The 15338-nt window shown below is 38.3% G+C and overlaps 1 protein-coding gene across 2 annotated transcripts in view; it reads right to left on the bottom strand.

Annotated features, from left to right (window-relative positions):
- The window catches only part of Cpne8 (copine 8), a 162408-nt gene that overhangs the window by 123894 nt on the left and 23176 nt on the right, over positions 1-15338 (bottom strand). For both annotated transcript variants that reach the window (XM_087899191.1, XM_087899190.1), the window contains exon 3: positions 10756-10795. In XM_087899191.1, coding sequence (XP_087755317.1) covers positions 10756-10793 — 38 coding nt within the window. In that variant the 5' untranslated portion in view covers positions 10794-10795. The remainder of the gene's footprint in view (positions 1-10755; positions 10796-15338) is intronic.

A 15338-nucleotide genomic window follows, 5' to 3' on the forward strand; every position in this document is an offset into this window, starting at 1 on the left:
TCTACAGTGACAAAGTGTCAGGTTTGGAGATGAGGTACTCTTTGCACTGTTCATGGCTCTCTCTGCTCTCATAATGCAAGAGTTAACTCAAACACAAATTCTCCTATACAGATACACACATCAAATTCGGTTAAGTTGTACGTAGATTAATGGGTGTTATGGTTTTAATATGAAATGTTCCCCAAGGTCTCACATATCTGAACACTGGTCCCCACATAGTGACTCTGTCTTTCAAGACTATCGAAATTTGCATGGGAAGGGGGGGTCCCTAAAGTTTCCTTGGGAATGAGCTGTGGAGAGGAATAGCCTGGACTGAGTCCAGGTCAGTTGCCATGACATAACTAACTGACTTCCTACCAAACATGAGCCCCTAAAAACTTTCCTTCCTTATGTTAATTCCTTCAGATATTTTGTTAATGTTTAAAAGGTGTTTAGTCTCGGAGATGAGAAAAGTAACCACTGCACTGAGTGTTACAGCCTAACAAAAGAACCAGGTTCCATATGTGATCCTGCTCCTATGAGAAAGCACATTTAATGGTCCAAGTATTTAATTTTCAAATAAAATTATAAAATAAAATTAACTTACAGGAAGGAGTTTATATGCATAGTAGTTAGGGAATGCAATAAAGACCAAAGATGCTTGCAATGAAGGTTAGTGATGGAAGGTCAAAGGAAACCAGTGAACTGTCACCACATTTGAAACAAGAATTTCAGTGGCATCTTCTGAAGTCCAGCAGGAGACCAAATCATTGTGGCTTGCCTCTTGACTATGCATTGCCATTCACTGTGTAGTTTTAATGCCAAACAGTATGGAACACCAACAGGAACCCTAGACACACCTGTAGTGGTGTAACATTTTCATTTTAATAAATAAAGTTTGCCTGAAAATCAGTGCAAAACAACCATACTAATCAGCAATACAGACCAGATAGTGGTTGCACACACCTTTAATCCCAGCAGCCACAATAGTTAGCCATAGAGGCCAGGCAGTGGTGGTGCATGCCTTTAATCCCAGTAGTAGAGAGAAATATAAAACAGGAGGAGACAGGTCTCTCTCAGTCTCAATCTAAGGATTCATGGAGGGAGGATCACCTATTTTTAGTTTGAGGAAGAGGTAAGAGCCAGTGGATCTTCAGGTTGAACCCCATATCTGTCCCTGAATTTTTATTGTTCATGCTACATTTAGCACACAATATTTGGGGTACAAATTGAAGAAGTCTTTACCTGTGTCTTTATCTGCAGAGACTGGAGCTACACAGAGTCACTGCCCTACCAACTAGTTTTTTTTTTTCTGTCCTAGTGGGCTCTCCCTGAACCCCCTTTTTGGGCTGCTACCAAACTAGATAGCTGGATTGAAATCCAGTCATGCAGCTACGGTTCTACAGAGCAGCAATAAGCCTCACATCCTTGTCAACATTGGCAGCAGATTTGGTAAGGCAATGGGAAACTCTCAAAGGCAATAATTAGTTTAAAGAGAGAGTTTTTTACATGCTTAAAAATGGAAAACCACATCACAATGGGGGGATTTGGATTGCTGTATGATAATATGCTAGGCAGTTTGAAAATGGAATGAGTAAATGAGAGAATATCTAATTTAGATGTCATTTATATAATGTCAGTTGTAAACATTATCAGCTTTACCATTTCTAATGTATCACTAAAAAAGTTGATTAATCTGAGTGCTAAATATAAGCCTTAGAAAAACTAAATAAAATATATCACAGAGATACTTAAATTCAGACACAGAAATTTAATGGAGAACCAATTTTAACATTGCATTATATGTGTAGAGAGGAACAGCCTAGGGTTTTCAAACAACCAACCTTAATATACCCAGTAACCATACAGGAATTGCCAAATAACGAGAAAGAACTGAATGGACTCCTGTACCAGTGTTAGATTTAAGGAGATTCAAGGAAGCAATAGTCTCATATGGCATTCATTTAGCTTTTGTGGAGAAAATGTTAAATTCATGGCCAGTTGGTAGTAGAATTATCCCTAACGACGAGAAAAAGTTGATTAAAGCTCTTTTAGAGCCTGGTCCACTATTACAATGGAATACCTGGTTCAGAGAAGAGGCTAAGATTATTGAAAAAAATGCAGTAAAGCGAGAGGTTTGGATATCTACCAAGATCAAAATCCTGGAGAAGGAAATTATGCTATGGTAGAAAGACAATCTGTATATGATGACCACATGCTGGATTTATGCCACGCAGCAGCTTTGAATGCTTGGGACGGAATTGGAGAAATAGGAAAGAAAATTGAGCTATTTACTAAAGTTATACAGGACCAAAAGGAAGCCTTTACAGATTTATTACAAAGATTGACTTCATCATGACCTATTTGACAAAAACTTTAAGTCTTTGAAGAAAGACATTGAGGAGGATACCAGAAAATGGAAAGACCTTCCCTGCTCTTGGATAGGGAGAATCAACATAGTAAAAATGGCAATTCTACCAAAAGCAATCTATAGATTCAATGCAATTCCCATCAAAATCCCATCAAACTTCTTTACAGACCTTGAGAGAACAATAATCAAGTTTATATGGCAAAACAAAAAACCCAGGATAGCCAAAACAATCTTATACAATAAAGGAACCTCTGGAGGCATTACCATCCCTGACTTCAAACTGTATTACAGAGCAACAGTATTGAAAACAGCTTGGTATTGGCATAACAACAGAGAAGTCGACCTATGGAATCGAATAGAAGACCCGGGTATTAACCCACAAACTTATGAACACCTGATTTTTGACAAGGGAGCTAAAGCTATACAATGGAAGAAAGATAGCATCTTTAACAAATGGTGCTGGCATAACTGGATGTCAACCTGTAGAAGAATGAAAATAGATCCATATCTATCACCATGCACAAAACTCAGGTCCAAATGGATAAAAGACATCAACATTAATCAGACCACTTTGAACCTGATAGAAGAGAAAGTGGGAAGTAGTCTACAAGATATAGGCACAGGAGACCACTTCCTAAGCAGAACCCCAGGAGCGCAGACAATAAGAGAAACAATAAATAAATGGGACCTACTGAAACTGAGAAGCTTCTGTAAAGCAAAGGACACTGTCAGTAAGACAAAAAGGCTACCTTCTGACTGGGAAAAGATCTTCACAAACCCTGCAACAGATAAAGGTCTGATCTCCAAAATATACAAAGAACTCAAGAAACTAGACACTAAAACTCTAATTAACCCAATTAAAAAATGGGGTACTGAACTGAACAGAGAATTCACTACAGATGAACTTCGAAGGGCTAAAAAGCACTTAAGGTCATGCTCAACCTCCTTAGCAATCAGGGAAATGCAAATCAAAACCACTTTGAGATATCATCTTACACCTGTCAGAATAGCCAAACTCAAAAACACTAATGATAGCCTATGCTGGAGAGGATGTGGAATGAGGGGAACACTCATCCATTGTTGGTGGGAATGCAAACTTGTGCAGCCACTGTGGAAATCAGTGTGGCGGTTTCTCAGGAAACTGGGAGTCAACCTCCCTCAGGACCCAGCAATTCCACTCTTGGGAATATACCCTAGAGATTCCTTAACATACTACAAAAGCATTTGTTCTATGTTCATAGCAGCACTATTTGTAATAGCCAGAACCTGGAAACAGCCTAGGTGCCCCTCAATAGAAGAATGGTTAAAAAAGGTGTGGAACATATACACATTAGAGTTTTACTCAGCGGTAAAAAACAATGACATCTTGAATTTTGCATGCAAATGGATGGAAATAGAAAATGCTTTACTGAGTGAGGTAAGCCAGACCCAAAAAGAGGACCATGGTATGTATTCACTCATAAGTGGATTCTAACCATAATTAAAGGTTTTTGAGCCTATTATTCGTGATCCTAGAGAAGCTAAATAAGAAGATGAACCTGATGAAGATTATTTAGCTATCCGCCAGGAGGTAGGAAATAGACAAGAGTCCCAGGTAACCTCGGGTGCATGGCGGGGTGGGAGGGTTGTCGGAAAGGGAGAGGGTTAGAGAGAAGGGAGTAGGGGAGGATTGGGGAAAGGTCGGGGGACTGGGATGGGGGGGAGGGAGGAAGGATGGATATGGGATCAGGCAAGTATAAATTTAAAATAATAAAGAAATCAAAAAAAAAAGATTGACTTCATCAGTAAATAAAACGACACCAATTCAGAAGCTGGACAAATAATAATTGAATCTCTTGCTTTTGAAAACACCAATTTTCTGTGTAAAAGGATAATTAGGGTATTAAAGGCAAGGTCATCACTTTTGGAGGAATGGATTTGAGATATAATTAATATTGAATCTCATGACCATGTTGATGCATGGGTAAGAGAGGTGATTTTCAGAGGTGTGAGAAAAAATTAAAATGTCAAGTGTTATAATTGTGGCATACAATGTCACCTTAAAAGGAATTGTAGAAAAGGCATTCATAGAAACAATATTTTTTTTCTAAGAATAATCCATTCAGAATGCCCCTCCCTTCTGGATTATGTAGAAGGTGTGGCAAAGGCAGGCATTGGACTAGTAAATATAGGTCGATGAGCAATATTCAAGGAAATCCTTTGTTGTCAGGAAACTGTGAGGGGCCTCTTGCAGGTCCCTATGTGAATCCTGGTTCTGTCATATCCTGCCATCTTAGAGGAAACTCCTTCCCAGAGCAACTAAAGAACCTAATACCTATTGTGAAAAACCATACTGCTCTGCATAATAGAACAGACAGAGAAGAGAGAGCGAAAACTTCAAGAGAAACCATAAAGCAAGTATTGTGGCAAACGTCTATAAAGGAATAAAGATCAAATTAAAATTATGAATAAATGACATTGTCATTAAAGATCTGGTAGACACAAGTGCAGATGTAACAAGAACTTTACCAGAATTTTGGCATCCAAATTGGCTTCTTCACAATGTAAATGTTCAGTTTTTAGGAATCAGAACTTTATCTCATGTAAAACAAAGTATGAGATGAGTCAAATGTATAGGACCAGAAGGACAGAGAGGGATATTAAATTGTATGTGGCTAAAATAGCAATGAATTAGTGGAGATGTGATTTGTTACAACAATGGAATACTCAGGCTAACATTCCCTCAGTCTTAGAAACAAACCATAAATTAACGTATGTTTCTGGAAAAAAGTACTACAAGATATTATAAAATATAGTCACTGACCATTTGGGTTGTACAAGAACAGGGCACAACAACTGCTGATCTTTCAAAGGCACCAGTAGCCCTACCTTCAAAATGGTAGACAACTAAACCTATATGAGTTAAGCAATGGTTTTTAACAACAAAGAAACTGCAGGCTTTAGAACAGATGGTACAGTAGCAAATAAAGTCTCAGCATATTGAAGAAACAACCAGTCCTTGGAATACTGTACTGTTGTTAAAAGGAAATATGGAAGGTGGATCTATTGAGTTTAAGGCCAGCCTAATCTATAAGAGACAGCCCTTCAGAATATCCTTCTTTACAGAAAAGTCTGTCAGATATGATAAACCTTTAGGCTGAAGATGGATGCCCCAATATTGCAGAAAAACTTTGAGTGACTGTCCAGAAATACCAGCCAACTGCTCAGCCAGTCTCTGAGAGAGTTGAAGACTAGATAGTTATAGTTTCCTTGTCTACCAGACACAGAAAACAAGTTATGAAGAAAATAAATTACATACAAGACATGGAACTCAAAGGATAGACAATGAAGTGTTTTCTCTGAATTTGTCAAACAAATGGACTAGACATTGTTGATGTACTTATTGCCTAGATATATTACAATTATTTTACTTATTGTATTTAATTTTTCTTATGTTAGTTATACCACTTTTATTTTGGACAAAAAGGAGAAATATAGTGGTATATTGTTTGTGTTTTATTAAACAATGCTTGCCTGAAAATCAATGCGAAGCAGCCACACTAGCTAGCCATAGAGACTGGGCAGTGATGGTGCATGCCTTTAATTTCAGAACTCGAAAGGAATAGAACATGGGAGTAGACAGGTCTCTCTCAGTCTTAATCTGAGGATTCATGGAGGTAGGATCAGCCATTTTTGGTCTGAGGAAAAGGCAAGAGCCAATGGCTGCCTGCTTTGCTTTTCTGATCTTCAGGTTGAACCCCACTATCTGCCTCTGAGTTTTTATTATTTGTGCTACATATACCAACTATGAGCTTATCATTAACCCTTCTGTGAATTGCTGAGCTGATTGAATTAAATTATGCAAATTAAAATATGGAATGTTGTTCTACAAACAATATTAAGATGACTGGGCTCACAAGTGCCTTAAAGAATGTTATATTTTACTCTCACTACCTAACATCTGTGGAAGAAAATACTTTAACAAAATATCAATCCATAGAACCATAATGAGAATCAATCACATGATGAAATAAGACCTGGATTTCATCACCCTTCACATAGAACCAGTTATTTCCCCTCTGGAAGTGTTCCAACTGCCAGATAGACTTATTAAAATTCTGTTGGAGTTTCTTATAATAATATTCCAAACCAAAGCTACAGGTTTACTTTCTATCTCTATTTCCCCTGATATTATTATGACTTTTGTTTGTTTGTTTGTTTGTTAGAATCTCACTGTGTGTCCCTGGCTAGTCTGGAACTTGCTACGTAGAACAACCTGGCCTTAAAGTCAGATAGATCTACCCATTTCTACTTCGTGAGGGATGGAATTAAAGGTATGTGCCACCACAATCTGCTATAACAGATATATAACCCAAGATCCTTAACTATCAGAGGTCAGACAAAATCATCCTAAAAGGGAGGTTCTTCCAAAATTATCAATAATTAAAATTTAAAAACAAAAGATTTTAAAATCTGTTTCTAAGAAATGATTTGTTACCAAGTCTCTTTTGCAAAAACAAATAAGTGAGTCCACTCCACATGGGGATTGTGCACTTAGATGTGCTTTCTAAAGGACTCTGATTTGTACTGATTTGTATTTCACTCTGCACAGCTGGCAGGTAGACAACTCTGCTATTAAGGAATCATCTCTCTGGGGATAGACCTAGCTTACTGATTGGCTCCTCTTCGAAATGTGTCATAAATTGCTTAGAGTTGGAGGCCCTATGTGCTTTTTACCTAAAATCTGTACTTCAAAGCTTTCAAATAAGAAAGAGTTTTTGTTATTATTAATTTCTAAGAAATCCAAGGCAATCATCTTAGCAATTTTGATAATAATTCAAACCCACTTATCTTTCTGCTTTGGGCATGCCTTACCCACTCAGAAGCTCAGGCATTTATTGACTCATTTGCGGTGTCTACTGAACATACACTTTTTAAATTTCTAATTGGACTTATTCTGTGTGTGTGCACATGCATGCACATGCATTTGCATTTGTTTTGTGTGATGTGCAAACATGTGTATGTGCTTGGGTGTGCATGTGTGGAGGTCATGGGTGGGGATCCGAGGAAAATGTGTGGGAGTTGATTCTTTCCTTAAAGATGTGGGCACGAGGCAGCAAACTCACGGTATCAGGCTAACAGCAAGCACCTTTACTTACTGAACCATCTGCTGGCTCCAGAATATATTTTGAATATATTATATAGTAATGAAGATTATTTAGATAATATGAACTGTGTGGAATCTAAGAAGCTAAACAGTATTTAAGGAGAAAGGCAAAGAGAACCAGCAAGAAAGGCAATAAGACAGAAAGAATTCCTTTGGCATGATCAAGACTGAACATTTGCCAAATGTATATTAGTTGGAAAGATTTCAACAGCACACTAAAACTGTGAGAGAATTGAGAAGGAATCAGGTTCCCAGAGAATAGAGACATCACCAGAAAGATAATGAACTATAGGCATTTAATTTTAGATTTCAGGAGAATATCTACTGGAAAATATTTAATAAGCAATTGAATATTGGGTTTGTTCGTGAGTTCAAAATCAGACACTCCAAAATCTCATAAGGTATAGAAATGTGAGTGCTATGCTGAAGAAACTTTTATACAGTGAGCTGAGATAAAAATTAAAAAACAAGAAACGAAAGACGTTGATATTAAGACCTGGGAAGCAGAAGAGAAACTTTCGATTTTGATGAGTCTAGAGGGGAAGGCTCCCTTCCCATGCAGTTTAGGGGAAATTAGTATTTCCTTGTGGACAAGGGTGAGTTCTGCACAGAAGAATAAGGATGCATACGATGACTACTGGGAAGTGGTCACTATCTTGATCACGCCAGAGTAGTTTTAGAAATAAAAACTAGAATCAAGTTAGTTGTAACGAGCAAAGTAAAGAAAGAAATCAGGATGGAATCCAGGATGGCCAGTAAAGATGAATGATGAGAAACAGAGGGTAGAAGACGATCTATGTGGTTAAAGAAGTATCAAATTAAAATGAGAATTTTAGAAAATATCACTTTTAATGACATGTCTGTCTTATGTATGTATGTATGTATGTATGTATGCACGTATGTATCTGTGTGGAAGTATACGTATGTGAGTACAGGTGCTACAGAGAACAAAGGACCTTGATCCCCAAGGAACTGGAGTTACAATGGGTTGTGAGCCACCCAATGTGAGTGCTGGAGACAGAAATCAGTTCCTTTGCAAGAGTAGTATATACTCTTAAGTGCCGAGTCATCTTTTCAATCCCACAAAGCATTTTGGGATGAGAGAAGCATGAAATCATTTTGTAAGGAGGTAGAAAAACATTTTTTTCTGTAAATTAAACATTTGAAAAAATATATTCAATCACACATTTCAGAAGGCATATATTTTATATGATATCATAATATCTAATATTCCTGTTTATTGAAGGAAGATATATTCAGTCATGTCTGAGGTACATATACCCTATATATTTTCTTCTTTGAATGCAAGGCATCTACCATGATAAGGACTACATTTTAACGCCTTCATACAAATCCTCCAAACACTCATCCCCATGGTCATGTGTCTAACTGCTCATGTATTACATACATCTCTGAAGAGTAGTGTGTACTAAAACAAAGTAACAATCAAGAAGTGCAGAAATTATTTCCCAGGTAAATGGTAACTCAATCTATGTCCAATGAAAGGATGGGAGAACTCTTTCCAATGAAATATGATAATGGGTAAACATGGACTTATGGTCATTGGAGAATGGAAGCTTAGAAAAGGTAAATAATAAAATGATCATGTGTTCTCAGAGGGACAGGAAAGAAGAGAGAAAACAGTGCTTGCCGCCACCCACTCTCCAGTTCCCAGCACCTGACCAGAAAGCCAAGCTTTGCCTTACATCTTTGGGATGATCCTGGTCCATGTGAATGAGTAGATTCTACTCCTTCTTTCTAACGGAACAACCACTCCTAGAAGCTATGGTTCTTTTCCTGGTTCTTCCAAGAATATTTAGAAAATTTACAATAGCAAGTTTTGCAAACACATACATTCCCGATGCCCAGGCACAATGCTATGAACCCATCAAAGAAAGCAACACATTCACTATGTCCAATTGTGATGCTGTGAGCCTGTCATAGACTGAAAACATTCACAATGCCCAGGCACAGTGCTATGAGCCTATAATAGAGAACAGCACATCCTCAATGCCCCATCACAATGCTGCACACCCATCATAAAAAGCTCATAGCATGGTCACTTCAATGACCTTTACTGATGGGAAGGAAACAACATATTACAGAACTTTTTTAACTTATAGAAAAGTCACCATGTAGATGGTTCTTTTCATATTTCTTAACATGATTTCACTCTGTTCTTTATTATACACAATGAAATTTTATACCTCCTTTTGTGAACTAAAGGAAGTGATGTTTTAACTACCCAAATCTGTCTTTTAGATTGTGACTGGTTCCTAACTTTCTCTCTCCTTTGAATCACACACCCTCTCTCTACGCTACAATGGATATCATATGCCCAGCTACTCTATTTATAGCACTCAAGAAAGAATGCATCTAGCTGCCCTCCCACTTTGGGCTGCTGATCCTACAGGGGTGGATTCAGATTTCACTTTGAGCCCCACTGACCTCTTTTCATAAGTTTGCTGCATCCTAACAGCCATTAGTATTTCACAGTTTGGTGTCCACTTCCCCTCTCTCCCTGCGTGTGGTATAGCGTGTGGTATAATGTGATCAATCACTCACTTCCTGGCTGCTCAGCCTGCTTCAGGCTCCTGCCGCCAGCTCTTGCCATTCCCTATAGAACTGCAAGTCAAAACAAGCCCCTTTCTACTCTACCTCGCTGTTTGTCAAGACATTTTATCTACCACAGCAGCAGAAACACAGCCAACGGACCTTGCTCCTTGGTTTGATCTAATTTTAGTCTTTCATGTCAATAATGAGCAGATAAATTAGTATTTGCCCGAGTACCTCACTCTCATCTTCTCAGCTATGGTCTGGAGACTGGGGAAACGGGCACATCTTGACCTGAAGATGAGAATGCCTTACACTCTTAAGAAACCAGCATGAAAGGAAATTCTGGTGAACAGCTAGGGGAGCAGGGCATGGCTCTGCCTGGAACCCATGTGCTTCACAATGTCTCCAAAATAGAGTCAGTTAGGACAACCTGGTTCACTGTTACAGAGTGCTCAACCTGATATATAATAGACCCACTTCTTAAATAAATGAAATAGAAACACTGACCCATGTATCTATTGAAGGTACTTTCTTTCAAAAAGTTCCTTCTAAATAGGATTCCAGCATTCCTTAAAAATATTACTTTTTATGAAAACCATATCATATCAACAGTCTGGGCATATAATTTTTAAATTATCAAATGAGCATAAATATAATAACAAATAACCATAAAACATATATAATAATAAAAATATGAACTTACATGTTTGGATAAATTGGGACTCTTTGAATCAACATCATATCTGAAAAATTAAAGTGTAAAATTCAAATTATTTCTACAAAATACAGCTAAAATAATATTTCCTAGAACACACAAACATAAAAATTAATTTGAACAAAAAACCAATGGGACATTAAAAGGAACACATTTTTAATTTCAAAATAATGCTATGATGTAATTAAGACTTTTGGGTCACTTATAAAGCCCATTGTTGAGAAGTTACAAATTTATCTTTTCTTTCAATCAGTGGTATTTCAGTGCCTCTCAAGCAACTTCAAAATCTCTTTAAAATGGAGGATTCTTCTCTGGATATCAAACATAAGCGGGTCTTATTAACAGGCTATGCATATTATACACATTATAATTCTTATATAATAGCTTAGATGTGATCATTAAAGAGTGAAAACTCACTGGAACAACAGAATCTACTTTTCCCCATCACAGGACTTAGAAAAGTTGTGTTTTATGTAAACAGAAACGAATTTTGTAAACAGGAATTTACATGGGAATATGATAAGCTTTGGTTTTAGCCAGTCACTACTGGACATGCGTGGTCTCCTAGAGAGAATTCAGAATGACGCCATGAACTGGAGTTTATGGACATGACCAAAATAACCTCAGTGTTCAGACTCTTTAGTAAGATAATATTGCCCTGACACCAGTCCTTGTCGAAACCAAACCCTTTCACACTCATGCATAACTTCTTACCAAAAATCAAGGCCACCTTTTAAGGTTCAAGTTTACTCTTATCCCAGTAGAATCTTTGCAAAAAAACAAAACATTTTTGTTAATAATAGGAGGAAAAGAAAGAATCCATTGAGTGTACCAGTGTGTCTGTGGGCCCAGTGTATCCATTATTATCACTATACCCAACATATCCTATGTACCCAGTGTAACTATTAATCCCAGAATGCCAATGAGAGTCATGAACTTTCAGAAATACAGGGCATATTGGGCACACTGGGTACATTGGGCATAATGTTTATACCGGGAAGAACAAGCATACAATGCAGCACTTCCCTTTTCCCTTTCCCTTTTTTTCTTTCTCCCTATCATTGATCGTGATGCTTTCTTCTGTGAAGAAACATAGCTGAGAAAGATAAACTGAAAATGTTTCACTTGAGTGAATCTTAAAAGTTACATTTCTAACAAAGAGGAACAGATATTGGCTACTGTTATTTCTATATTTATAGAATTGCAGCTATCATCCAAAGTGGAATCTTATTCTAAGTATCCCATGATGCACAGCTCAAGAGCTACTGATGGAGTCAAACCAGTACACAGCCCAGTGACCAGTCTAGTAACTAGTGACCAGTCTAGAATTCCTAAAGGGACAGACCATTCCCTCCTGGGCAGGATTAAAGGAGAGAAGGGGAGTTTCCTTTTACTCTCCAAGATCATGGGGTGCAATTGGCAAAGACAAATTTTGCCTGGCCAGAGATGGCATACCCACCCGTAAGGCACCAGTAAAGGAGAACATCAAGAAAAGTGTTAGGAAGTGCTTTCTGTGAGCTGAGACAGCTTCATTCTGGGTCACTCACTAGGAGAACAAGAGGGTTTCAGTGTTCCTAGGCTGGTGTTTGGGGAAACTCTAGATTTTTGGGGAGGGTTAAAGCCAACATCTCCAACTACCAACACCCTCTCCCTTCCTGGGCTTCTTTCTGCCTTGGAAATCCTGGAACAAATGAGAGGAGAAAAAGTAAAGAATGCTTAAAAGTAAAGATCCCTGACAAATAAATAAACCATCTTATTTTGTTCGTCTACTAAACAAAAGTGGTTGAAAGTCCATGAAATTAGAACTTTACATTGTCCTTACCCAGTGGAGAAGATCAAAAGGGACACATTGGAACAATAAGAAGAAATAAAATGATTGATTTGTCCCACAAAAATGTTGAAGTCCTTCAACGCAAAGGAGTGTTAATGTTACATTCTTCATGATTACAGCCGTCTAACTGATCAAGAAATACTTTATGGGCCAGTCAAACTATACTCATGAATCTCTTTTGGGGTTTCAGGCTTCATGGGAATGAAAGAACAGAACGGATCCTATCCACTCTCTCCTACACCCTGGCACATCCCTCACAGTGGCTGGGCACTTCCATGCCTTTCTCAGAGTCACTGTGGTACAGGCAGCCTTTTCTACCAACAATAGAGTTTTCAACTACACCAATAGTGTATTTGTGAGACAACTGTATTATTAGAGTGCTGGAAAAAATAAAAATTAACAGAAAAGTTTACACATATTGTAGAAACAAGGGGATTTTATGATGTAAAACTGATAAATATTAAGTACATATGAAAGGCCAATCACAATCAGAATAGCAAAAGGCACATAATCAGAATAGTAACAGTATGGACCAGTGGTATCAGGAATACAGGCAGGTTCTCTCTCTCTCTTTCTATTTCTCTCTATATATCTGTCTGCCTGTTTGAATGTCTGTCTGTCTGTCTACCTGTCTGTCTGTCTGACTATCATCTGCCTATTTATCTATCTAGCTATCTATCATTTATCTTACTCTATCATCCATCTTTCCTTCCCTTTTCTTCTACATTTTCTCTGTGAAATGAAAAATTGAACCATGTTCCATAACATCCCATTGTTGAGACAATACACTTTCTTTTGTGGTGCTGGGCACTAAATCCAGGAACTCCAGCACACCAAGCAAGAGTTCCTCCGTGGAGTTCTAGAGAATAGATGCTCAGAGCTGTGCTTTAGTTGTTTTTATCTGACTCTGTTCAGTCAGAAGTGTTGGTGAATCCTCGTTCTGAACTTGCAGTCACCTAGGAGACACACCTCGTCCTGTGCTTCTGAGAGTGTCTACTCAGGCTTAACCCAGGAGGTAAGAAGATCCTTCCTGAATGTGTGGGGCCTGATTCCATGGCATGGGACCCTGAACTAAAGCCAAGAGTGAAAGGGAAACTACAGATGAGAACTTCCTGTCTCTGCTTCCGGCCAGCATCAGAGACCAAACTGCTGTGCTAACATGCCATCCATAAGAAGACAGACAGCATTCCTCTGAATTATGAGCCAAAAAAAATCCCTTCTCCCTTAATTGCTTTCTAAGATATTTTGTCACAGGAAGAAGAGTACATCAGCAGAAATCAACTAAACCCAAAACAATTCAGAAAACCATTTGCAGTTATTAATTGGTTACTTAATACCAGTGTGCTATGGGGAGATGATGGTTGGCCACTTCACACCAGTGTGCTATGGGGAGATGATGGCTGGCCACTTCGCACCAGTGTGCTATGGGGAGATGATGGCTGGCCACTTCACACCAGTGTGCTATGGGGAGATGATGGCTGGCCACTTCACACCAGTGTGCTATGGGGAGATCATGGCTGGCCACTTCACACCAGTGTGCTATGGGGAGGATGATGACTGGCCACTTCATACCAGTGTGCTATAGGGAGGATAATGGCTGGCCACTTCACACCAGTGTGCTATTGAGAGGATGATGGCTGGCCACTTCACACCAGTGTGCTATGGGGGTGGGGGGATGATCCTTGCAATCATTTGCTGGCCATCACACACTGCTGTGCTAAGAAAGGGCTTCCTCAAACAGCTGTTGGTGTCAGTGCGTTGAATGGAGTCTTCTCAGCTAGCTGGGTAATGGGAGTTGGGGACCACACATGATTTTTCCTATGATTCTTTATTTCAGTCCATTCATTATTTTCTAAATTTTCTAAAATTAGCATACTTTTTTTTATTTACAAGCAATCCACTTAGATGAGAATTTTTAAGTCAGTCATGTGCATTATACACACATATGTAAGTAATGAAGTCTTCCCTGCTTGATTTACTTGAGAAAAGTTGCAGTATAAAAAACAGCCTACTATCAAATTGAAAGTATTTTATGAGACATTTCAGTAAAATGAACCAACAGAATTAAATGCCATTAGAAAAGCACAGGAACTGAGAGAATGTGTGTGTTGCTTTCCTTCAGATCTGCAGTTAACCCTTTCTAGCCCTCCTTGTTTTAGTTATTCAAATATATAAAATTGAGATGTTACTTGAAGATAGTTTGCTTTCTTTTTTTGAAAAAAAAAACAGAAAAAATCTGACATTTTAATGAAGTGCTATTAATATTACAGAGCATCTTTGTGGCTAAAGGATTATTTGGTTTCTATAAGACCTGTAATGTCTAGGAAGTTGAAGTAACAGTGTGTGGCCTTAGTTCCTTCCTATTTCCTGTCATGCTGCCATAACTGCTGTCTGAAACAGTCACAGCAATGGGTACTGGGTAATGACATGAACCCAAAATGCCAGTAAAGGGGATAAAGTGTGACAGTAGAGGAGAAAACGTGTAAGCTGTCACCTGTAAGGGTCATGGGTGCCTGTCAGCAGACAACAACCAGAACACCAGGGAAATGATTCAAACAGTCAGAGCTACAAAAAACAGGAGTTCAGAGAAAGAACAAAGACGGTACATCCCCCAGGGTAGTTTTAACAAATCAGAACACAGAATGGGTGCTCTTGTATGCTTTCTTTCATACTGAAATTTGACTCTAATACTTTATGTTCAAAAATGCAAATCAGAGCAATAATAAATGCCCACTCCATT

The sequence above is a fragment of the Myodes glareolus genome, chromosome 19 (genome assembly GCF_982192425.1).
Source record: "Myodes glareolus chromosome 19, mMyoGla1.1, whole genome shotgun sequence".
Lineage (NCBI taxonomy): Eukaryota > Metazoa > Chordata > Mammalia > Rodentia > Cricetidae > Myodes > Myodes glareolus.